Source organism: Schistocerca serialis, chromosome 6 (genome assembly GCF_023864345.2).
Source record: "Schistocerca serialis cubense isolate TAMUIC-IGC-003099 chromosome 6, iqSchSeri2.2, whole genome shotgun sequence".
Lineage (NCBI taxonomy): Eukaryota > Metazoa > Arthropoda > Insecta > Orthoptera > Acrididae > Schistocerca > Schistocerca serialis.
Genome location: NC_064643.1, coordinates 231,743,861 through 231,771,097, shown reverse-complemented (window position 1 = coordinate 231,771,097; position 27,237 = coordinate 231,743,861). Strand labels below are relative to the sequence as shown.

Sequence of the window (27,237 nt, the reverse complement as noted above, 5' to 3'; positions counted from 1 at the left end):
GCGTTGGCCGACGTACTAGCGCCCACTTCAATGCTGCCCCCAGTCGATGTGGGCCGTATTTCACCGAAGCTGTCACATTTCAAGTCTTTTTTTTTGGAGCTTAGCTATGTCAGAGATTTCTTCCCAACAACACGACTACCGACGACGCGAGACGTATACCAACTCTTACTGCGCCGGTGCCCCAGGAATACCCTGGAAAAGAAGTACCCAGACAAGAACTGGCGACAGATATGGCGCGTTATACGGAACGTTTACCTCCCAACGTCGGTACGCTCAACATGGTATGTGGTGATAAATAGGAAGTTCGCAACGAATCAACGGCGGCACGCGATTCATTTGGCAGACACTCCACTATGTTTAGGCTGCGCAACAGTGGACACTGATGAACATCGTTTAACATGTAGTGGGACGGCTCCAGTGTGGCACTTGGAACAACAGATATTGGCGTTCCTGTTACGCTCCGCCCCTCACACAATTTCATCAGACACGCTTTTTTTCCCCCAAGAATATTATTTCCCGGTCGAAAAAACCAATGCAGTGACATGGGTGCGGGGAATGGTGGTGGGCTACGTGTATAACGAATCGGAAAAGGACAAAATTGATTTTTGGCATTTTCTCCTGGATGGACACACGAAGCTGCAACAGCATAAGAAATATAGACAAGACTTCGCTAATTACTTGCGACTTACATTTACCGACCCGCCGGCCAGATGGGGTGTGACGGGTGAGAGATGAGATAGACGAAGAAGCCGAGATAGATATCGATCACACTTACGGACCCTTAGTTCATTTCGAGAAGACGACCCAGTCTTACACCAACGTCTGGAGAACGAGTCGATAGATGGCTCTCTTGCTCTATCGAACGTCGGGTCGTGAGCAGGTGTCGCCCCCGACACGAATTTCATTTCATTGCTACAGGAGCATGTTTCTTTTGTATTTGTACTATCCGCAATGTCTTCATGTCTTTCATTTGGGAATTTTCAGTTTTATTCATTTCATTAATTAATTAATTTTCTAAGTAGCCACTATTTGTCAACATATGGACTTTGTAGACACTATTATGCGATAGTACAACAACATGTATGTCAGCAAAGGTGGTAAGCCTGGCATAGGAAAAAAAAAAAAAGTGGATAGAAAAAAAAAATAAGTTGGTAGAGCACTTGCCCGCGGAAGGCAAAGGTCCCGAGTTCGAGTCTCGGTCGGGCACACAGTTTTAATCTGACAGGAAGTTTCATATCAGCGCACATTCTGCTGCAGAGTGAAAATCTCATTCTGGATTGTCAAAGTTAATTTTTATAAGAATCATTTTTATTAAGAGATTCGTTAAAAGCATTTACATGGGGCTTGACATAACAATACTACATATGCGCGAGACTGCTTTTACCTTATACTACAATGCTCAGGCTCTGCCATCGCTCTCCACGACCGGCCCAGCCAACTCCACACACACGATTGCTCGCTAGCTACTACTTACTCCTACTGACAAACAGTTCCTACTGCATACAACACTGCTCTCTGGTCTGAGATTCTCTTATAGCTTACATATCGCAGGCAGCGCATGAGCAGTCCATCGAAATTACATCTGCTCGAGTGCGCTAGCAACAAATTCCTCGGTCATGGACCTCTTACAAACTAACTAACCTAAGGACATCACACACATCCACGCCCGAGGCAGGATTCGAACCTGCAACCGTAGAAGCAGCGCGGTTCCGGACTGAAGCGCCTAGAACCGCTCGGTCACATCGGCCGGCTTTTCCCTTAGTCTCACGTGGTGAATTCTACAGACGATGTTTCAATAGAGCAATCTTTGTGTGGTTACACTTCATTTTCCAGATTATGAGGTGCTCTGTATGTGACCATATCGATGCTTGTTCGTAGGAAATTAAATTGTGAAATAATAATAGCACATCGAAGTGTTTTATATGTGTTCCGAGTGATTTCTTAATGAACAGAGTCCAGAAAACAAAGATAATCTATCTTTGAATTTTTGTTGCTCTTTAGTCTCAATTATGTGTAATTAAAAACCGCAATCACACTTGAGAGAAAGAGACCTGCAAACATAAGTGCTTGATATTGGCCATTAATGAATTATAATTACAGTCATTGATTATCGGTCAGAGGACAGCGATATCGGTACAAACATTAGATATAAATGTGTGGCACGTCTAGCGCAGTCTATAGTCGCCGCGATGTTGCGAGTCCTCCTCTTGGTCCTGTCTCTGATGTACTGCGGAACTGCCGCGCCCAGCGCACTCGGGGTACGGACCAGAGGTGATGGCCGAATAATCGGGGGAACCCCCGCCGACATCGCCGACTACCCGTGGATGGCCTCCTTCCAGAGAGTGGGTTGGCACTACTGCGGGGCTTCCATCATCAGCAGTAACTGGGTGCTGACAGCTGGCCACTGCCTGCAGGGGCTGAACATCGCCATAGTTTCTGTCAGAGCAGGCACGTCGATCCGCGAGAGCGGTGGTGTCGTCCTCATGGCTTCGAGCGGTGCTGTGCACGAATCCTTCTCCACGTTAACAGCCGACTATGATATTGGGGTTATACAGGTGAGTTCACGAGGAGTGGGGATCTGTCGAGTTCACTCATGTGTGGGAGAACAGGAACTCTGTTTCGGACGTACGTATGTCTCAAATGAACTTTTTATTTTTATTTTATCGATTAACCTTTCGTTCATTACAAACTAGGCTTGATACGGTAGCCATAATCTCAAGCAATCTTTCACAGAATAATGCGTAGCCGCACAACGTCCAGTTTGTAAAACAAACGTATCACTGGGTAACTACGATATTTTTCATGAAGCTAAAAGGCAATTTTATGGTGCTGACTTCAGTGGAAGTGCGTAAAATATTCAGTCACATGCAGTTTTCACACAAATGGATAATGTCTGTGAGATAAGAAAAATGGAGCTATGTAATCATCAAAATAACGCCAGTATTGTTTTGTGATGTTCTATAATCTGACTTCAACAAAAATTTGTTTAATTTCTTAGTGTAATTCAGTATGGGGCACTGGACACAGAAAAACTGGCCAAACCGAGCCGTTAAAGTTCGAGGGAATCACGTACTGGCAAGGTGCACATACTGTGCTGAGGGGCGACCTGTATGGATTTAGATAAAGAACACATATTGTTGCAGTATGATCGATTTCAACAGTCTTATGTTGCTGTCGTATGACATTACGCAATTTTTTAACAAGGCCACATGTCAGGAGAGGGCAAAGTAAGACTGTTAAAAGTAGTCATTTTGGAACAATAAGAGTGACTACACTGCGATCGCGGTATACGAGGTGCATTCTTCATTTCCGAATGTACTGTTCCAGTGTTTTATAACCCTAAAAATACTCCTGCCACCCCTTCACATAGCATATGAAATTACGAAGTAAAGTATTAAAGCGCAACTGAAAGATGATGAGACTTTCCAGTATATGATACGTAGGTTTCCGAGGCTGCCACAAGTCAAGCTGAAAGAAGTTTTCTGCAAATCTGGCATTCGAAAATTACCGAAGGACAGATCATTTGAAGATACAACTCAAAACATATCGTTTATCAACAAGTTTCTTGACAACTTTAAAGGCCATAGTATTGGACAATGGTAAGAACAACTTTATTACTTCGAAGTAATGGGCGCCTCTGTCAGTTTGAAACTGCACTTCGTGGATTCCTACGCCAGCTACTCTCCTGAAAATGTGACCAAGGACGTTTCGATTTAGCATTTAGCATGGTTCAAGTCTTTGGATGTTGGACGACAGCATCTTTCTAACTTGCACCTTCACTGCGACAATAGACCTTCCTCTCATATTCATTAATGACGTCCTCGAAATGAGGTTTTAATGTAGTCCCCCCTCTTTGGTTTCCATGTTGTGACAACATTTGGCTACCATAGGGAACGCGTCCCTCCTATTATGTGTGGTGAGAAGAATGTCAAATCTATGTTGGTTCATATAGAAGCGGAATTCCCATTATCCGCTGCAAGATACCGATTTCCAAAGCATTGAGAGGAGATGCTGAAAGGAGCTGTTATAGCAAGCAATAGCTGGTCACTTTTTCACCTGTGACTCCATGCATCGCGTTCAGGTGTGTTTGTGGCATTTTGGATAGATTGTGATCCTAGGTGTAATGGTTAATCGGTGATGTTTGCTTTACTGTCGTCCATTCAGGATTCATGGAACAATTGAGGAACCATGTTCTTTATTCATGGACAGGGAATGTTCGGTCCCGTCCATGTTAAGAATGTAATGTCATGATTTAACAATTGTAGCCTGACGATGTGACTTCTAAACTACGAGGCCGGTTCTTAAATAAATTATTTACAATAGCAGCCGAGAGAATGTCATTCAATATGTCTGCTTCGGTTGTCCCCCAAATAAGACAATGTGTACTTGTGGATTCATACACATTGCGTTGTGAATAAATGATGTCGCAGTGTCCGGGCGACGAGTTTTTTCAACAAAACTAGCCGTCAGTGTTTACTTGTTTTATTATTCAGGGCACCGTGCAGGGTATGGACGTGAATATATGTAACGAGTGACAACATTTCGGTTGGAAAGTACGCTGTTACTAGCTCTTCTCCCTCCTCCTCGCCCGCCGCGGTGGTCGAGCAGCTCTAGGCGCTTCGGGCCGGAACCACGCGACTACTACGGTCGCAGGTTGGAATCCTGCCTCGGGCATGGGTGTGTGTGATGTCCTTAGGTTAGTTAGGTGTAAGTAGTTCTAAGTTCTAGGGGACTGATGACCTCAAATGTTAAGTCCCACAGTGCTCAGAGCCATTCGAACCAACCCTTCTCTTCCGCCTTGCCCAAAACCCACCCAGTATTTACTGCCGCCGCTGTCTGAACGTCATTTTACTTTTCCGGATATTATCTATGGTTCAATGCAGTCGCTATCTCTCCTTCAGGTGGATGGATCTTTCCCCATCGGCAGTAACGTGGAGGTCGTTGACCTCCCGGCTCAAGGCTACGACCCACCGGGAGGCCTCGCTGTTACCGTTACCGGCTGGGGCAGCACAGCAAACGTAGGTCCCTCGGCCTCCTCCCTGTTGAAGGTCGACATCAGCGTCATCGACCGCGCCAGCTGCGTGGCCAGGTTTGAAGCTACAGACCGTATGATCTGCGCCGGCGAGGCCGGCAAGAGCACCTGCAGCGGAGACTCGGGTGGTCCGCTGGTTAGCGGCACCACGCAAGTCGGCATCGTCTCCTGGGGCAGGGACAACTGCGAGACCGACGGTGGCGTATACGCTAACGTCGGAAACCTCCGCTCCTGGATCACAACCGCTGCTGGCGTCTAACTCACTGTGCTACAGTAACCTGGGAACACACAATATTGTCGTAAATTCAATCTGTCGTCACAAACACTCACCGTCTATTACTATTACGATTGCCTACACGTTAGCCTGCTACTGAGCAGAAAACGTTTTTATATTTATATTTCACATCTAGACCAAAATTTTATAAATGCATAATCTCAAGCGATATAAATCAATAAAATTTTCTCGAGCTTCCATCCACAACATGGGTCTAGATCGGGTTATCTTCCTTTAGGAAGTGTTCAAAGAATTGTAACTGATACCCGAACAACAGGGAACTGACATGCATCGATTCTAGAAAGAGGCATTGATAATGGCTAGGTACTAGCCGAAATTTGGATTTGTCGAATAAACCTACTAAAAAAATTACGACTGATTGCTGTGCTCTATAATTTATATATATGCGTCTAGATACCCACGATCTTTCTTTTATTTGACAACTTGGCATGGCTGGAAGCTAAAGAATATTTTATGAGTATTTACACTGTCAAGTTCCAACAGTGACTATATCATATGAAGCTATTTGTGCCAGCAATAAATTCCATAGATTTTTGAACATAAAATACCGAGAAATAACAATGATTTATTGGCAATATATGCTTTTCGATTTGTATAGATATTAAGAAGAAAGATAACTGTTAGCAACATATTGTCATATAATCACACTGTAGGAAACTATGTATGATAATCTTATTCCATAAATAAATTTGTGGTTTTAGTTACACATGGAATCATAGCAAGCAAATTAAAACACCACGATTCGATTAAAAGAGCAAATACGTTAAAAGATTTCGATGAAAGAATAGAATCTGGCACAGTGAGTGCTGATTTCGAGATAGAAGAATAGCCGTTCACATAGTGTGTCATGTTGAATAGAATCACAAACGGGAGTATGATTTGTGACGAGTCAATTGTCCTTTGATGTTCATACCTTCTTGCAGTTTTGGAACTACTCGTTGTTCCTTATCCCCATCTTTTCCATAGAAATGATGCATGTATTAGTTATCAAGTGCCATTTCAAGCTCTTCCATTAAATTCCTGTATTACCATTTTCCAATATGTTTCATATGTGTCAATTCTTTTTTACATTCTAGACTGAATGATTATCTTATTTTAAGTGGCTAGACGATTTTAATTCTTTATTATTATGAAATAATCTGTTTCTTTTGGGGAGTACAAAATAAATCACAATAAAATATTATAGCGCCTTTATTAAATCTGGTAAACGCTTAAGTAATTATTCTGAGATGTATCAGAGTACCCTCTGTTGACAGGAAATGTTCAAAGTGCTTGCAACATGAAATGTTACCTTTCAGAGCATGGCTTAACCAGAATCAAACACTAGAAAGCAGTAAGCCGGGGTTTTCAGTACGCATCATTCGCTACAGGACAAACCTTGTTAACATTAAAAAAACACTATCAATATATCAAGAACGGCAATTTCTAAGATCAGCAACATTTACTTTTAACTGCAACTGACAATAGAACAGAGGTTTGGATACCAACAACAGCTTTAAAATGATACAGGGCCATTTGTCAAATTATAGTATTTATACACAAGGTCATAAACAATCATGACCATATATTATGACCATTTAAACCATAGACTGTATACATAACAAAGGTTACAGACGGAGAAAACAATAATGGGCACAAATAAGTTATATTCAGTTTTCCATTACTTTTGAGAAGAACATTACAAATTTGCTACACTGGGCTTACTTAACATTTAAGTAACCACGAAGCTAAGGCGCAAATGCCTGAATTTTACAATTAAAAAAAATAAATAAAAAATGTCCGGACTAGACAATTCCTCTATACCTCCAACGAAAAAAAAATTCTGGGCTGTAGCTAACCTTAGAATTCAATAATCGGACAAACAAATTTCTGTTTGGCGCTGTAGCGTTTCCTCTCTCTGTTGGTTTTTCTTTGAAAAAAGAAAACCTTCAGTATCTAGGAACTCCACCCCATGCAAGATAGGTCTCAATTAAGAAAGAGCAGCCTTAACGTGCGCCACAGATAAATACCTTGATCACGTGATTTAAGCCACGCAATGAAGATCATATGCTTTTCCTCTTACAAGGTTGACTTGTAACATCAAACACAATAAATAGAACCCAACAGAATATGACCTTAAAAAATAAGGAATAAATAAAAACAATCTGTTCGCATATAGGTACAATGTGTACGAAACACGGTCAACTGCCGCCAAGCCAAGCAAGAGGTCCCTAAAGCCAGTGTCATTACAGCCCCCGAAAGTAAGAGAAACTGAGGCGAGCTGGTACATTAAATAAACTATAAACCAAATGAATGAGGAGTAGTTCCCATAACAATTATAAAGAACTGGTCCAAATTTAAAAACATTTTAAAGTGTTAAGACAAGAGTTACCAAAATGGTATAGAATAACTGGCCCTTACAATGACAGAAATAGCAGATATAAGAATGACCTACTAGATTGCAGTTATGAAAGTCAGCGAGTGGAGACCATCACTGACCAAATAGGTCTTTGGAATGAGGAAACCCGCAGTTACACGAAACAATTAACACATTAAAATTAAATAGCTTGGCGAGTGGTAACATCCTTGGCGAAGGTGAGGCTTGTAGATGCAGAAATTCGAAGGCACTAAGGGCAACGACTACCATAAGCCGACACGACAAACAGTCCGTGACGCTCGAATAGACTAAAGGCGTACTAGGACCACCACTGCACGCTCAATACTGCTGTAACTGCTGTAGTTACGACGCTTAGAACTATGGGTGTAACAGAAGATGGTGGAATAGAAAGATAATTCAAGAAGTACTGTTGACTACGGACTAAGAAATCTCAGAAGCCAGATATTGGTAACACAAATCAGTTTCTCTTCGATTTACATAATCACCGTAAACGAGACGGACGAGGCAGTAATACTATTACACAGCTGAACCAAACATGCTCACTTGTAAAAGTTCGAGCTAGCCTTTCAGAGAAGATATGGGTTTCCACAGCCTAAATTCACACTTATAGAACTAGCGTCAATGGGACTTAATTCCGCGGCCACGCCGGCCGCAGTGGCCAAGCGGCTCTAGGCGCTACAGTCTGGAACCGTGCGACTGCTACGGTCCCAGGATCGAATCCTGCTTCGGGCATGGATGTGTGGGATGTCCTTAGGTTAGTTAGGTTTAAGTAGTTCTAAGTTCTAGGGGACTGATGACCTCAGAAGATGAGTCCCATAGTGCTCAGAGCCATTTTAAAGATTCGCGGCCACGAACCACCTACCTGGCGCGACTAGATTAACACATGGCAAATTAATCAGTTCCGGAAGACTTGAGTGAGTTCCGCACTAAGAAAGCCGTTGTATACACACGAATTCCTCACTGCACAAAGTCTATACGCCTCGCTACAAATTCGTGTCATGTGACCCCATTGACACCGATAGAGGAGGACTTCAGAGCCCCAGATCACCACTCCACCTGACAAGGCCTCCCTTCCCCAGGAACGCCACCACCACCACGCCCCCTAGATAAACAGTGCACCCTATACTGCTGCTGCACGCTCATGCGGACGAGGCGGACTAATTGTAAGATGGTAGGGAACCACCATGGCTCAACCTCCCCCACCAAAACTATAAATACGGGAAGACGGGTGGCTCCATTCTTCTTTTGGCTATAGCATTAATTAATTATTCTTGATCTGGATTACGTGAGCCCTCTAGAATCTGCATGTGCTGAGATTCTGCGGACGAAGATTAACACAACTTAATATCTGAGTGATCTCACAGGGACTGAGGAGCCAATTTACTGGCGTAACACACCTCCACTTTCAAATCTTAGTTGGGATTTCAAAGAAAAACTATGTGCCCTACTTTACCTTTAAACGCCTTTCGACAACGAACACAAGATCTTGCTAATTTCTAATAGGAGTGCCGGACGTTACGTGTCGCCCTCCTTCAATTCCTTCAAATAATTTCCAGACTAAGCTGCTCCGTAAAAAGGCCATTAATAGATCTTAAGTTAGCTATAGGGGAGTTCATTTGATAACCAAAACCACACCAAAAGAGTTATGCACCTCTAGGGTTCCGAAAGTTCTGGAACCTGCATAGAAAATTGGAATAGAGATCAACACAAACATCATTTCTGTCGTTTCTATTGCTCACGAAAACCACACATTACATGTTGTGTCACCACACAGCGAGACCTTCAGAGGTGGTGGTCCAGATTGATGTACAGCCGTGGACAAAACGAGCGAGACCCCTCGCCTTTTCGTTATGCTGATCCGCGTGGCTTTAAAGTCTGCTACACAGCATAACAGGCAAGGCGACGAAGTGCTACAAACATACCATGCACAGGCGTGAAATTGACAAACTATCTGAACTTTTTTAGGCTATTTTCAATAATTCGTAAGAGTATATTAATGCTGATTAGTGTGTTAAATATAACACGTAAATAAATATAAGACAGAACTTAAAGAAGTAACGCTAATTGGTATGAACTTTACCAATAAAAATGAATTTCAAATTATCGAGATAAAATAACAGTTTTAGTAAGACAAACCCCCCCCCCCCCCAGATCGTTACGAATTAGCAAAATATTATCCGCATTCGGTCGCGAAAGGGTCTGAGTCAACGTTCAGACCGGTCATAGTGGATTACCGTTGCTGACCTACCATGAAAGTGTGCAAATTTAGCAATGCGTGAAGATTCATAACGAAATTCAGTTAAAAATCATTCAGTGCTACACTTAAGTCAATTCCATTATTTACAGAAGCGGAAAAAGTGGGCAGTAACATGTATGAAATTCTACAAGAGTGTCATATTGACATCCACAGGGCGCCAGTACAGAATAAACGTAACGATAAAACTTATTGGGGGCGCGATAATTTCTTAAAATTGCTTTACTGATATTGTGCCTGCCTCCATCGAGATTAGAACCGAAAACAAACCAGACCTTCCTTTCACTACGCTAGCAGACAACCCAGGCAAACAGCCCTATATTATTACCCCAGACATGAATAAGCCGGCAATTTCGCAATGAAAATGGCTAAATGATCTGCAGTTACTGTTGCATAGAGCTTTGTGGACTCAAAAACATGAATTTTCTTCCTTTATGTCACCGCTTATGTGACAATCATTCGGGATGTTTATCTAAATAACAAAATACTGTTGTTAGAGTGTAGATTTAGTAGGATAATTCTGCACCACCCCAGGAAATAATCGGCTACATAGGTGCCAAACGTATTCTGCACTGATTCGAAATCTCCACTAGACGCGCCACAGCCAGAAAACGTTCATTAGCCGAACTGTTTCTTAAGCTAGCTAGCAATGGGAATGTTCGCACTTCTAAAACGCAGTGGCATTAATACTGGGATGTGAATTACCACGTGTATAGGCAAATGGATTCTATTTGCATTCCTGTAAACGTGATTTGGATCGAAAGCGTAGCTACGATTAATATGGTGATATATCGACTGCAACTAACACATTTCGAATAAAGTGTAGGGGGTGTTATTTATGCGGCCCTCATCTTCAGTAGCTGTCGTAGCTGTTTTCGTTGTTAGGGTTTCGTCACCTAAACCGGTAAAAACGGAACCCTACTAGTCTCACTTTCTTGACCGTCTATCGGTCTACCCAAACCTTAAAATCCGTTTACCTCCAGAACGGGTAGACATAATAAGCGGAAATGTATCGCACTTCTTGCGGTAACCGGTCCCTTGGTGGTGTAAAAAAATGAGCTTCTATGTCAACGCAATCTAAAGTTACGGCCGTTTATGTAAAGAAAATTTACGCAAAAGGTCAAAAAATGGCCTCAAGAACAATGCGACCAAACTGCTCAGGTCATCAGCCCCTAGACCTAGAACTACTTAAACGTAGCTAGCCTAAGGACATCACAGACATGTATGCCCGAGGTAGGATTCCAGCCTGCGACTGAAGCAGCCGTGCGGTTCGTGACAGAAGCGCTTGGAACCGCTCGGCCACTGCACCCGGCGAAACGCTATTCACCTCATGCATAATGATAATATATACTGTCTAGTGAGGATAAACTGTATTCGCCAGCAACTCAGATCGTTTGATCACGGAACTTTTACGAAGCTACATTCATACTTTGTTCGAAGTCGTCTGCAATATCCATTTATAAACTCCCTAGGAACGTCGTATGCGATATCCACTTCTGAAGACGCTGGCAGATACTGTAAAACCATATCAAGTAGGTAAGAATTTATTGTTATTGGTCCATGCATGACACTTTATTTCAATATCAATTTAACGCGCCTAGGTGTTCCTATATGGCTAAAACTAATGAACAAAATGGTTCAAATGGCTCTGAGCACTATGGGACTTAACATCTATGGTCATCAGTCCCCTAGAACTTAGAACTACTTAAACCTAACTAACCTAAGGACATCACACAACACCCAGCCATCACGAGGCAGAAAAAATCCCTGACCCCGCCGGGAATCGAACCCAGGAACCCGGGCGTGGGAAGCGAGAACGCTACCGCACGACCACGAGATGCGGGCAACTAATGAACAAAATGCAAATAAACAGCAAACAACTTCGATACTACTACTACTACTACTACTACTACTACTACTACTACTACGTGATCAGGCCCAGTGGACCGCACGCATCTACAAGTTTCCTCCTCCACTGTATTCTGTCCATTGCTGCTATCCGCCATTCGTCCACATCTATTGACATTTGTTTTAAATCTTCGTGGAGTCCATCCCTCCAACGCTTCTTGGGTCTCCCTGGCGGTCTCTTTCCTGTAGGTGTGAAATCCAGGAGCTTCCGAGGCCATCTGTGATCCTCCATTCGGGCCACATGGCAGGCCCACTGCATTCGTTTGGCTTTGACAGTTCCTGCTATGTTGGGCTGCTGGTATAGTTCCTCAAGCTCTTGGTTGTATCTGATCCTCCATTCCCCTGTATCTGCATCCAGAACCGGACCGAAGATCTTCCGAAGCACTTTTCTCTCAAAAACAAGGAGCTTATGGAAGTCCTGCTTCCGGATACTCCATGTCTCACAGCCATATAGAACAACAGGCTGGATCAGGGTTTTGTACAGTTGAATCTTGAACTGTCTGGAGAGAGATTTGGACCGAAGCAGTTGTGCTAGGCTGTGGTAAGATCGGTTTCCTGCTTGTATTCTGGCATTGATCTCTGCTTCACATGACGAGTTCTCAGTGAAAAGTGGCCCTAGGTATTTGAATTCTTGCACTCTCTTGTACGAATTGTCCCCAACCTGCAGTGATTGTAGATGATCAGCAGTCTGACAATGACCACGCGTCATAACGAGGTACTCTGTCTTAGCTTCGTTTATTTTTAGCCCAAATTTGCTGGCAGCCTGCTTTAGTGCTTTGGTCATTTGCTCCAACTCCTCTTTCGACTTAGAGAGTAAACAGATGTCGTCTGCATAGGCTAAGTATGCCAGTCTCTTTCCTTCGATTTCAATCGCTTCGTTCTCTTGGAAGGCCTTGCATACGATCTTCTCGAGGGCAAAGTTGAGCAGGATAGGGGACAACCCATCTCCTTGCCTGAGTCCTGTCACAATTTCAAATTCCTCAGTTACGCAATTTCCCATCTTCACCTTTGCATGTGTTTCGTTCAGACAGATCTTTATCAGATTGATGAGTTTCTCTGCTATGCCAAACTCCCTTAAACAGTTGAGCAGGCTCTTGCGATGTATGCAATCATAGGCTTTCTTAAAATCAACGAGTAAAATATGCAAATCTTTACTATATTCACCCAGTTTCTCAGTGAGCTGCCGGAGACTGAAGAAGTGATCCACTGTTGACCGTCCTGGCCGGAATCCTCCCTGGTACTCCGCAATCACCGATTCTGCCACTGTCTGAATTCTATGTATGAGGCAATTGGACAGGGTCTTATAGCAGACGTTAAGCAGGGCGATTCCTCGATAGTTGTCACATTTCAGTTTGTCGCCCTTCTTATGTATTGGACAAATCAGAGCTGTTTTCCATTCTCCTGGTAGTTCTTCTTTGGCCCATATTGCCTGTATCAGTCGGTGTATTTTTTCTGCAAGTTTCTCTCCTCCTGCCAGGATCATTTCAGCCTGTATTCCATCTTCAACTGGACCTGTTTACGGTGCCTGATTCTGGTTTTTATCTCATCCAGGGTAGGTGGGGGATAGTCTGCATCGGCTGTAATTGGGTACTGGAAATCAAACTGCAGTTCGGGTTCATCACAATTTAGCAGCTGTCGAAAGTACTCTTTCCATAGCTATGTCCCTATCGTTCGTCAGGATCTTATCCCGGGAATCTTTGACAAATTTCTGCTTGGCCAGGTGACCTTTGCAGAGGTACTTCACCCTCAGAAACATTTCCCTCCTCTTTTGTCCTCTGAAGTCTGTTTCTGCTTCAGTGATGATATTCCTTATGTATTTCTTCTTTGCTCATCTCAGAATTGCTTGTGTAGTCTTTCGGACCTCCTCAAATTGTGCTTTGGCTTGTGCCAGATTTGTCCCCTTCAGCCATTTGTTCCTGGCTTCCTTTCTCCTTTCCAGGGCATCTGCACATTCCTTTCCAAAAGCAGATCTTCTTGCCCACTGTGTTTCCCATGAGTGTTTCCTTTGCTGTATCCCTAACTGAGATCTGGATGTTTCCCCACATTAGTTCGAGGTCCTGATTCGCATCCACTTCACTGAGTGCTTCAAAGCGGTTACTAAGTTGCAACCGGTATCTGGTCTTCGTTGCCTCATCTTTCTGTTTCTCCACATGGTACCTTTCCACTCTTTTTAACTTAGGCTCCGTTCTTCCTTTACACTGTATGTTTAAATGGCCTCTGACCAGAAAATGATCACTCCCACCTTCGGCACCCCGCGCTGTCTTAACATCTGACACCCATCTCTTGGCTCTGAGATCAATGGCAACATGGTCTATTTGATTTACAGTTCTCCCATCTGGTGATACCCAGGTTCCTTTATGTATGTTATTCCGCTGGAAGTTTGTGCTGGAGATGAACAACCCTAATGATGTAGCGAAGCTGATGAACCTAACTCCATTGTCATTGCTTAGGTTGTGTAGATTGTGCCTACCTGTTGTGTCTTGGAATATTTGTTGTTTCCCAAACTTGGCATTCATATCACCAAGGAGAATCCCCAGGTATCCATCTGGTATAGCGTCCATCACTGCCTCCAGCTGTGCATAGAACTCGTCTTTCACTTCACATTCGCTGTCCTCCGTGGGAGCATGACAGTTCACAAAAGTCGCCTTAATGTGCTTTACTTCCAGTGTTCGATGTTAAAATCAAATGAAAGTCACATGTCGCAAATACAACATAATTTCGTTGTTACATCTACATGACTACATCAACAGGATTTCTTTGCAATCCAGACTTACGTGCCTGGCAGAAGGTTCGGACAATTTCTCTACCGTCCCACTCATTAACAGTGTGCGGGAAAAAAAACCACTTAAATCTTTTCTTGCGAGCCTTGAATTACAATATTACTATGGTTTCTTCGTGTGTAGGTTCCCGAGGAAATAATGTTTTAGCATTCAGAACAGATGTTGGTGATCGAAATTTCGTGATAAGATCTCGCGGCAATGAGAAAAGCTTTTGTTTTCATGAAAGTTACCTCAACTCGATTTTCAAATCTGGAACCCTCTCTCCCCTATTTCGTGACATTACAAATCATGCTACCGTTCGTTGGACGTATTTGCGTGCACAGTCAAGCACGTCTGTCAAGGATATTATAGCAGTGGACGGACAAACGTAGTGTAGGCAGTGTTTTCAGTTGGCATATTGCGTATTCTTCGTGTGCGGCCAATAAAACGCAGTCATTCGTTTGCTTTCCCCACAAAAGTATGTTGTCGATCGTTCCAGTTTAAGTTTTACTGGGTACTGAGGTACTGAGGTACTGAGGTGAACCGACAGTGGTTCGACTTGTATTTTGTCATGTAATCGAAAGTTAATTATTGTTATTGGACGCAGCTTTCGTGTTTAATGTATTCCTCATTCAACATAGTACACTCCTCGTACACCACACATAACTGTTTCAAAGTATTAAATTGTTACTGATGTTACCAAGTTGCAGTGGTCATCTTAACTTGCCGTTTTGAAAGAAAGGAAAATATTATAGCGAAATGTAGCAACTAAGAAGCGGAGTATCCAAATAAACAAACATTTCCGGTTTAAGTAGTTGCAGTAGGTCTACTACACAGTAACGTAAATTAGGAGCAAAGTCCATTAGTAAATCGTTATCAGGAAAACCAGTCCTTATAATGCAAAGTACCACTACAAGAAAGAAAGTTTCCAAACATGTCAATGAGAAGTCGAGGAAAGTGGACGCATTCTGTCTACTGAATCCCAACGCACGCCACTTACGAAGGGACACGCCAAGTGTCATACCCCGATCTTGCTGAGACAAAATAAGCGAACACGTGTCTCGGCTTATCTGCTTACACTCTACCGCTTCTGAGAAAACGACGGTGAAAGTTTTCAATGTGCTGTTACTATAGTGTAGATACCTCTTAGCGGGTAAGGATTCAACTGAAGTGGTGGCTCTGCGGCTACCATAGTGACTTCGAAACTTTGCGCTGCTAGTTCGAAACCCGGTTTTTCCTTCCTCCCCTCCCCCCCCCCTCCTCACTCTCTGAATTATCTACTAATGTTTATTCCAATTTATGTTGAAACACTGTTGTCGTTATTCGTCAGTTAATTTACTGTGTAAAGAAATAAGTTAAAAAGGGAACACATAGTGCGTAGTGGGGCGATCACTCTGTTGTACAAATAATTCAGAAGCCAAGATCGCTTAAATACTGTTTGCTGGATAACCGCTTTCAACACACTAAAGGTGCCATCATCGGATCTGAATGTAGATTAACATTTATAAACCATCTGGATATAACGATACATGAGGCAGATCAGATGATTTTAGATCAGCTTGTCTCATTCGTTTATTATTTTTTTAATTCATTAATTGCACATAAAGTTAATTAGCGAATAATGACAACATTATTTCAACATAAATTAGAAAAAATCATTCGTAGATAATTCAGATAGAGAGGCAGGAAAAATTAATAAAAAACAAAAACAATATGGGGAATCAAAGTTAAGAAGGAACGACGGTAGCCACTGAGTCACCGCTTCAGTTGCGTTCTCGGCTGCAGAAGGTATCTACACTATAGCAACAGCGCGTTGACAACTGTGACCGTCGTTTTCTCGGAAACGGTCGAGTGTCTGCAGATAAGCCGAAACACATGATCGCTTATTTTGTCCTCTCCTTCACTGAGCAAAGTTTCCGGACAATCAGCCTATGACACCTGGCGAGTTCCCCTCGTTAGTCGAGTCGCTTCTTACGCCCGGCGAGAATTATGTATGCCTCAGAGTAAACTGCGCCACTTGGAAACACAGCGAGCGGGTATAAACACGTTTTCCTTCTTATAAGGCAAACTTCTACAGCTAAAATTCACGAAGTGTTCTTCACGTTGCCTCAGATATTTCAGAAATGTATCTTGCGTTAGGCCTGCCGCATATGCAAAACGTAAACATTTCATTTCATGTAATATTTATCAGGATAAGACATGACAAGAGTGGACGAGTCCATTCTGAGAAAAATTACAGATTCTAAGTTGCTCCACTATGTAATGACACGGGTACGGGCTTGCGACCTCTCGTTTATGCCATCGATTTCCGTGTTACACGTACTTGGCCACTGCGTTGTGGCTGCCATCGTGGAGGAGGCAGTCTGTTTCCTGCTAGCGCTGTTTCCGCAGCAGATATTAACCGCGACGAACCATTCAGTCAACGCTAAATGGCCCATCTGTCTGAGGCAGACAAGGGCGCTATAATCGCACTCCATGCAGAGGGATTTTCAAATGGCTATATAGCGAGAACTATGGGTCTTCACAAGTCGACGGTAGCCAGGTGGATCGGACGGAAGGAAGAGAGTGGTAACCTGAATGGGAGTCCTCATGGCGGTCGCCGCAAAACAACAGCAGCTCAGGATCAGCAGATACGCCGTTTCAGTGAGAACCACCCATTTGTCGACGCACGACAAATTCAGGAGACTTTGAGTCTCAATGTTAGCAGTAAGACCGTCACTCGTCGTCTAAGGGAAGGTGGACTGAGAGCCAAAAGCGCTGCTGTGAATGAGACATTGACTGTTTCCCACAGAGAAGCTCGCCTTGCTTTTGCTGCTGAAAATGTCGACAAACCTCTCCAGTTTTGGAGGCGAGTGATTTTCACGGACGAAAAAGTTTTCTCTACGGCATCAACCGGAAAAGTACTTGTTTACCGCCCTAAATGTGCTAGGTATAATCGAAAATATATTTACAGTTGCCGAAGGAGCGGCAGGGAGTCGGTAACGGTATGGGCATGGATATCGGCCGAAGGGTGGGGGCTCGTGTGGGAAGTGGAAGGAAGATTAGATGCGCGCAATTACATATCAATTCTGGAGAACGTGATGTTGCCTTCTGTGACAGCAAGATTTGGCGATGATCAGATCATGTGCCAACAAGATCGCTCGCCGATTCATATGGCACGTGTGGTTAAGAGGTGGTTCGACGACCATAGTAATATTACTGTAATGGAATGGCCACCTAAAGGAGCTGACATGAATCCCATTGAGAATATTTGGGCAGAAATGGTCAGAGTAATACGAGAAAAGGGGCACGTCGACTCGCCGACAGCTTTCTGATGTGATTCATGACGCTTGGGATGAGTTACTTGAATCTCCTAGTTATGTGGCTCGAGTTGTGGGCTCAATGCCCAACAGACTTCGAGCTGTTGTGGAAGCCGAAGGAGGCTATACGCGATACTGAGCAGCATCAGCAGAGGTGTTTTTCTTTTTTTTTTTCAGCCCTTCACCAATCAGCTGCAACAGCTGTTTCAAGTTTTTTTTTTTTTTTACAGACTTATATTTTATATAATTTCAAGGAAACGCAGTAAGTGGAATGTGGACAAACAAATTAATTCACAGAAAGATATGTAATATTTAATTCGATTTAATTTGATAAGAGAACAAATACTCACCTTATATATTCATGCAGTCTCTAAAAAATACACGACACACGTGTATATGCAAGAAGGGTACAAAACAATTCAGCACAAATTAAAAAATATTGAGGAGAAGCTCGCCGATGAAGGCGTAATTGGAGAACAAAGGTTGGGCAAAATGGAGAGGTAAGGAGGCCCGAAAAAGGCGAGAAAAATCAGATACCCAGTACACTTTGAGTCGTTGTCGGAGCAGAGGGCGGTTGGTATATGCGAAACGGAGCGACAGTAGAAGAATAGTTATATTTACTGATTTTTGAGGCTCTATTTTGTGACGGCTAAACAGTGCTGCATCATGAGACCCACTATTTGTCCACATGTGGCTACACATCAGAGGTGTAAATAATTTTGAGAAGTGCCGAAGTTCTCTGGAAGAGTAACGTTTTTTAGACAAGAAGATGATTTTTAGTTCATTTCATTTTAACCATTCACACTATGCTTTGACAATCTAATCTTTGATTTCATTTTATTGTTGTGTATCTTTTCTTCAGTGAAATTCAACGGTAGTAAGTTTCAAGATATGAAGAATAACTGGAAGTTTTTAATTTGTGGAATAGCGTATTTAACAGTTAATGTTTTCAACAAATCTGTAGTTATAGGACATATTAAGAAGCAAGTCAAAAATGGCATTTTGGAAAGATCAGGTTGGTCTCTAAAGGGTAACGACGGTAAAATAGCAAATATCAAACTATGGGTAACAACTATTGTTGATGGTGAGGAGCCATAATCAATATGCCACTATTCTGTAATTGTATTTCTGAAGTTTATCGTCAATCCTAGGACTGAAACCGATACTCTGTTTTACGTAGAGAATATAACCTTCAAAATTTATTTAGCAGCGCAGAATATTAAATCATAGTTTATAGATCAGGAACCTAATCCAACTGCCTTTAATTCTATTCTCACGTATGACATTGAGACAGTAAATAACTTTAAAAATAACAAGATTCTCAGAATCAATACAGAGTATTCAAGTGTCCAGTGGATTCAAAAGTTTACTACGATAGCGAATAATTGCTTGTACTGACTCCTTCATGCTTACGTTTTCTGTCAGACAATGTTTGAAACTAGGACTAGCAAGGTAAACAATTTTTGCACAAACTGTCAAGTTGGAAGTCGGAGAGCCAGTTACATAAATTACGATGACAACAAACGTTTTTCAAGTAAACTGATCACATGAGGCATCCAACGCATTTATTGTTTATTACATGCACAGTATGTAAAATGGCAACGCCACCAACACACAATACCACTAACAAGGGAACATCCCCGTCGCACCCCCCTCAGATTTAGTTATAAGTTGGCACAGTGGATAGGCCTTGAAAAACAGAACATAGATCAATCGAGAAAACAAGAAGAAGTTGTCTGGAACTACGAAAAAAATAAGCAAAATATACAAAGTGAGTAGTCCATGCGCAAGATAGGCAACATCAAGGATAGGGTGAGCTCCGAAGCGCCATGATCCCGTGGTTAGCGTGAGCAGCTGCGGAAAGATAGGTCCTTGGTTCAAGTCTTCCCTCGAGTGAAAAGGTTAATTTTTTATTTTCAGACAATTATTATCTGTCCGTCCGCCCGTCCGATGCGAGGTAACTGCGCCGTAGTATGATGACGCTACACCTAAACAAACATCGAAACACATGACAATCGACTACAGCGCACGGAAGGGAGGGTATTCCTGCTAACGAGGCTCCCTGGCTGGCAGTTGACTGTTCGCTACTTTGGACGAGAGTGCATTAAATACGTGAGATGCGTTGCACTCCAGCAAATATAGCTCGCGACATCAATAACAATGTCAATGAATATTTTCCGAACTGTAAGGCATCGGAAAGTTCCTTAAGGGATCGAACGATTGTCGAACATTAGTATGATTATTTCCTACATTTGCTGATAAACAGTACGTGTTGTAATGGTTGTCTGAAAATAAAAAATTAATCTATACACTTGAAGGAAGACTTTAACCAAGAACCTCTCGATCTGCAGCTGCTCAAGCCAACTACGCGACCACGGCGCACCCGAGCTCACACTATCCTTGATGTTGCTTATCTTGCGCATGGACTACTCACTTTGTATATTTTGCTTATTTGTTCATAGTTCCACATAACGTCTTCCTGTTTTCTCGATTGATCTGTGTTCAGTTTTTCAAGGCCTAGCCTCTGTGCCAACTTATAGCTAAATCTGAGGAGGGTGCGATGGGGAGGTTCCCTTCTTAGCTCTGAAACAACTGTAGCAAAACGGAGCATCCTCGTTTTTCATGTGATGGATAAGACGACTAATTCGCAACATAAATGTCAATGTAAGCATCAATTTCTGTTGGAACGTGCTTCCTGGACCAAATAACTTACATTTCCTACGTCTTCAATGCGAATCATGTAGCAAATGTAATTTAAGGGACATAAAAATATCGAATGAATTTACTAACATAATTATGAACCACTCAAGAACATAAATCGATGGTAACATGGTTGTCAAAAGTATTCAGCAGTATTGCCATTGTCCATTACACTAGCAGCAGGATGAAAACGTTCGCTCAGCTGTGCTGAGATATGTTGCACTGACGAAGCTCGCGCTTCGAAGACGCCACAGCATCGTCTGCCACCATTTCATGGGAAACGAAATATCTCAAGTGTACAGTCTTAGACATAAAAACTGACCCCCGGCCGGCCGCCATAGGGACTAAGTCCGAGTCGTTCACTTAATGTGGCCAATAAAACTGACCGCCCCTGACAACTCTAAATCCGGCCATCTACACAATCTGGCAACATGTTACATGCGGAAGTGTTAGGAGGAAGTGTTGTCTACTTCCGAGATGTTCTCGGATTGTGTCAGCCCGTGGTCTATTGGATGCCGGCACGGTAGCTCAGCGTGTTCGGTTATAGGGCTGCTCGCCCTATGTAATAAATAAAATGAGTAAAGGGATCAAGTGTCCCCTTAAATGGATGACTTGTGACGTCCGTCGAGACCAAACGCAACGAATAATACAGAACAAAATGAAGAGCGAGGAAAAAAAAAAAGTCGTAATCTTCGTCCACTCTAAAGTTATGGTCGCCTGTTCGCGTCCAACTTTTTTTTTTCCCCACATTTCGTTCTAAAGTTGTGAGTCTGATTGCGCACCCACCAGCAATAACAAGTATTCGAGAAACAACTTCGCACGGCAGCTCGTGGCTCCGTCGCGATCACAACAGCTTACGCTCGAGCGTTTCCTCGCGCTGCAGCGGCTACAGGCCACCGGCCAGACGCCACCCGCCGCCTGAAATCCGGCGCCGCCCATGTGAACGCGGCGCCACGCTGTCAGTGTATATATCAACTGTCATTTTCGAATTTGAAGTTCTAGTTATCATCTTACAATTAAGCATTGGATTTTGCATACTTGAACTACAGTTAATCATTGTAAAATAGAGTCGCAAGTGGAAAAAGGTGTAACATCTGCAACACAACGTTTACTTTTGGTATAACAGATTGGTGAATGCAGAGGAGGCAGCTAGAAAGATTTGAACTGTGTTTGGAGCCAGTGCTTTTAGGAAAAATACGCCACAAAAAGATAGTCGTGTTTCAACAAAGAGCGTTCTGACATGAATGATTTTCCATATTAAGGAAGTCTCGACTACTGCTATATGTGATAGTGTCCCATTTTACCATCATGCGACATTTGCATTCAACAGGCAGAGTTCAGAAGTCTGGTGTAGGAGTACTGCATGCTCTAATTCGAAACAACAAAAATCAACGGAGTGACTATCATTGAACGTCATCAGGTCACTCATCGAGCATTCCTATGCAGTACTGTTACTGGTGACGTGTTATGATGCCTTTATCGTTAAGTTCCTAAGAAGAAATGGAAGGCTGAGCCCCACCAAAAGACATAAACTCGAGGATAGAGTAATGTGAATATAACATTCTACATCTGATAAATCCAAAAGTGTGCTTTTGGCTACGAATTCTGCCCCCAGGGTGTGTGCAACACAGCTAGAATTTGTTGCCAACAACTAATACACCTTTCGGCCGCAGTGTAAGAAAATCGAGCAACAAAACTACATCTCCTGTGCTACTGCATGATAACGCACTATGTTGATTTGAGAAACAAAACTATCCAGGAGATTGATAGGAAAGTCTTCTCTCAGGCAAGGAAGGATAGGGAAGTCCTCTCTCAAGCACTTGTCCCTCTCGTCATATATTTGTAAAATTTTACCTTTCCCGCTCTTGATCGATCAACCGTCAAGGCAATTCATTTGTAGACCAAAATACTTTTAAAACTACTCTGGTTTAATGACATCATTAGAGCCAGTAGGTTTCTACAGGCGTAGAATTTGTAAACAACTTTAACATTGTCAGATCGTTTCAGATATCGTGAAAGAAAATTCTGATGCTGATTAATTTATCTTTGACAATTACTGTTGCATTTTATAAACTAATGGAAAATGCAATTAAAATATTCACTGTACTAATACAAATTAAATTCAGCTTACTACAGAAACATCACGACGGCAGTCTATCTTAATAAAGCATTAAGTGTCTGTGAGACCATTGAGCCAATTTTAACACGAATTAGTTGGATATTACCGACTTTTGGCTTCGAAAAGATCTGTATTTATTTCATTTCCTGTACCATTCTTAAGTATTATGAAAATGTGACATTTCGTAAATAAAATTATGTATTCACAACAACAAAAAAATATGTCGGCAGAAAACAAAAGTAGCATAATGAATTTGGCAGCACCGTAAAGGTTTTCGCTCTGACACTAAGGGTTACTGAAAGTAGCAAGACGAATTTTGCTTGAGCGTTGTCTTACGATTCCCTTATTGATTTTTTTATCTGGCTGCTTGTAGCTGTGCTACAAAAGAATTAAAAGCGAGTCTCGAAAGGCGAACGAAAGCAGCTTGCACCTGGTAGCTAAACATGTTAACTGAGAACTAGTTTCTTCCTAAAGAGGGAAGACATCCTTATGTGGTTGAATTGTTGGCAAATGTCTGTCAGACGTGTTGGTCTAAGCGTTTCGGTGTGTTGAATTTCTACCAATTATTTTTCTACAATTTTTTTCTGTCCCAAATAGAGAGTTGAAGTCTCCCATTAGTATTTTCACGACATCTTGGTGAATTTTGCTCACAGTATTTTCGAGTGTGTTCCAGAATTTTCCGACATTTTCGGTGTTTTTCTTATTTTCGATGTTGGTGGGGACACGTGTATTGATGAGTGTATTTTTTTTACTGGGGCTCTGAATGAGCGTAGTCATAAGTCGCTTGTCGATGGGCCGGCCGCGGTGGTCGAGCGTTTCTAGGCGCTTCAATCCGGAACCGCGCGACTGCTACGGTCGCAGTTTCGAATCCGCCTCGGCATGGATGTGTGTGATGTCCTTAGGTTAGTTAGTTTTACGTAGTTCTAAGTTCTAGGGGACTGATGACCTGCCCTGTTAAGTCCCATTGTGCTCAGAGCCATTTGAACCTTTTGATTGTTGATGGGTGTGATTTCTTTGACAGAGTTGATGATAGATCTGTGTTCGAGAAATGCAATGCCGAATATTGGTACGCCTTTCGCTACTTTTTGTTGTATTTGGCTCTTGAAGAATCAATGGTGTCCATAATGCAAGGTTTCATTGTCAGTTAGTCGCGGTTCTTGAAGAGCAAGGATGGGAATTTTTTGTCGGTCGATTTCCTTTATGAGATTATTTAGTTTTCGGGTTTGGATCAATGTATCGATGTTTACTTTTAAATTCATGTTTTTTGTTTGTAGGGAAATTTACCTGAGATCTTCTATATTCGCTGCCGTGCTAACCTGGACTCCCCAGAATCCGAAAATCCAACTGCCGCCTGTCGACATCCGGGTTGTGTACCACCTGGGGTAAAGTTGACTTTGCTTGCATAGTTCATGTTTGCTTGTGTTTCAGTGGTTTGGCTTGCGTGATACCAGGACCAGACAGGACCAGAGGGTGTTGAAGCCTTTGAAAGCAAATATTTTCAGCCAAGCTCAATGAGCTAACAGACGGTGACCAGAGTAGCGGTGATTTTCACTCAGACGTGTCTGGATTTTGGGTTCAACGGATTGAGTAGCCGTTCAGGATTGTATTAGTATTTGGTTCACCCATAGTATTTCATTTTCTCGGTACCACCCATATGGGGGAGGGTTTCCCCTATCCGCCACACGCGATTATTATTATTATTATTATTATTATAATTATTGTCATTATGTCATCAGCAAATCCGATATGGTGTATCTTCCCACCACTGAAATAGATGTGTATTTTTCGATTCAGTATTTCCATCACATAACTCCAAGTCCTCTGTTTTGCTTCTACGAAGTCGTGTGGAAGGATACTTTGAAGATATTTTGTTTCCACACATACCAAGTGGCTACAGCTATTATTTTATGTGCAGTGACCTGCAGTATCGGTAAGACTGCTGTGACAAGATAAATTTTGCTAAGTATGTATGTATTTATAAACTGAACTTTCTGAAGTCAGTCTAACGTTCGCAAGTCGTGGGCCTTCAACAAGGTTCCGATGACATTACGTCTCCGCTCCCAATTGTTCGTGGCCATGCGCTTGGGATTCGCCCTTAATCACAATCCGAGCAGCCCGCGAATGTAGTACTATGTTCGTTAAGTCGGATTACTCAAGCTGAGGCCAAATAAAGACAAGCGACGACGCCACAACACTATCTTTACTTAAGTAGGTAGTCAGCGCTAAATTATGTGCGCCACTATTAACGTTGCTGTAAGCAGTTTGACAGCATAATACCACCACAACTACTGACAACCTGAACCATTATCATCACGCAGTTGTAACTCGCAGTGATTACAAGTTTCTCATGTTTGTCGAGATAGCGGAAAGCGCCTCTGAAGTTTCATTTCCATTACGCCTAGGACGGAGAGAATCCTAAATATCAGTAATCGGTCACCTAGCGAAGAGAAGAGTCCACGTATTGTCTCAAGTTCTTGCAGTTTGATGTTAATGCAGTTCCAGATGGTTTCACACTAACGTGTTCTTTTGGCTATCGGAATACTCATATGGGAATTATAGAAGTGTAATTGCTAGAACGTTCAACTACCTTAATAAAATCTCATCCTGGATTGAATACGACTCGGAAAGCAACGTTAATTTGACGTTTCCATACATCTCCTGACGTCTTACTGAATGAAATCTGAAGTGCACTCACAGTTGTGTTGCCTGCCGCAAGCATTCTGTGAAGTGTTGTGGCAGCTGGCACTCATTGCTGAATACAGACATGTGCAAATATCCTCACTGCTCCAGGGGAACTCGTCTTTGTTGCATTTGTTCCATACCGTAATTATCACAATAACATAAGGCTTGTTCTGCTGGAGAACTTGATGCCCACAAGTCCTTAAATAAGAATCTCCTAGCGTGAGTAATGCATGAAAGGAAACAGACTTTTGGATAAAAGAATGGATAACTCCCTACGTTTTGTGTTTCCGATAGCGCCTACGATAAGAATCTGGTGTCATATTATGTTTCAGAACCCTAAACTGTTTATTTTTTTACCTCATACTAAAACAAAAGTTATGATATGAGAAGAGGAAATGACTTATATGCTTCTCAGGAACTTAAGTTTTTCGTGTTTATTTTCCCACTTCATTCTAAAACAGTTATGTTATCTCGATAAGTTGAAATTCATTTTTATTGGTACAGTTCATACCAATTAGCGTTACTTCTTTCATTTCTGTCTTATATTTATGTGTTATATTTAACACACTAATCAGCATTAATATATTCTTACAAATTATTGAAAACAGCCTAAAAAAGTTCAGATAGTTTGTCAATTTCACTCCTGTGCATAGTATGTTGGTAGCACTTCGTCGCCTTGCCTGTTATGGTGTGTAGCAGACATTAAAGCCGTGCGGATCAACATAACGAAAAGGCGAGGGGTCTCGCTCGTTTTGTCCACGACTGTACATACCCGTACCTCTGATACCCGGCAGCACGTCCTCTTGCATTGATGCATGCCCGTATTTGTCGTGCCATACTATCCACGAGTTCATCAAGGCACTGATGGTCCAGATTTTCCCAGTCCTCAATGGCGATTCGGCGTGGATGCCTCAGAGTGGTTGGTTGGCCACGTCGTCCATAAGCAGCCATTTTCAATCTATCCCAGACACTTCGATAGTGTTCATGTCTGGAGAACATGCTGGCCACTCTAGTCGAGCGTTATCGTTACCCTGAAGGAAGTCATTCATAAGATGTGCACGATGGGAGCGAGAATTGTCGTCCATGAAGACGAATGCCTCGCCAATATGCTGCCGATATGCTTGCACTGTCGGTCGGAGGATGTCATTCACGTATCGTACAGCCGTTACGGTGGCTTCCATAACTACCGATGGCGTATGTTGGCCCCACATAATGCAACCCCAAAACAGCAGGGAACCTGCACCTTGCTTCACTCTCTGGACAGTGAGTCTACGGCGTTCAGGCTGACAGCGTTGCCTCCAAACACGTCTCCGACGATTGTCTGGTTGAAGGCATATGCGACGCTCATCGGTACAGCGAACGTGATGCCAATCGTAAGCAGTACATTCGGCATGTTTTTGAGCCCATCTGTACTGCGCTGCATGGGGTCGTGGTTGTAATGATGGGCCTTACCATGGACGTCGGGAGTGAAGTTGTGCACAGTTTCGGTCGTAGTACGGCGTCCTGTGGCTGCACCAAAAGCTTTATTCAACATGGTTGTGTTGATGGCAGGGTTCCTCCGAGCCATAGATCGTAGATAGCGGTCACCCACTGCACTAGTAGCATCGTCTTGAAAGCCCCTTATGCGAGTGAGAATAGTGCTTAGGAACCTTGCAGCTTTCGCATCTTCCAGCGATCTCTGAATATCCTTATAAAAGGGAGAAGTATTATTTTTCATGAATTCTCAAGTAGCCACCCACCATGATATCGTGAACGTAATGGATACGGACTGACAAGTTCCATGAATTACACCCTACATCTGTAAATAAATTT

At 42.6% G+C, this 27,237-nt stretch overlaps 1 protein-coding gene across 1 annotated transcript in view; it reads left to right on the top strand.

The window, feature by feature from the left end:
- Positions 1-2,189: 2,189 nt before the first annotated feature.
- The window catches only part of LOC126484789 (trypsin alpha-4-like), a 44,402-nt gene continuing 19,354 nt past the window's right edge, over positions 2,190-27,237 (top strand). Inside the window, exons 1-2 of the mRNA XM_050108386.1 lie at positions 2,190-2,555; positions 4,902-5,234. Of these exons, the coding sequence (XP_049964343.1) occupies positions 2,190-2,555; positions 4,902-5,234 (699 nt within the window). The remainder of the gene's footprint in view (positions 2,556-4,901; positions 5,235-27,237) is intronic.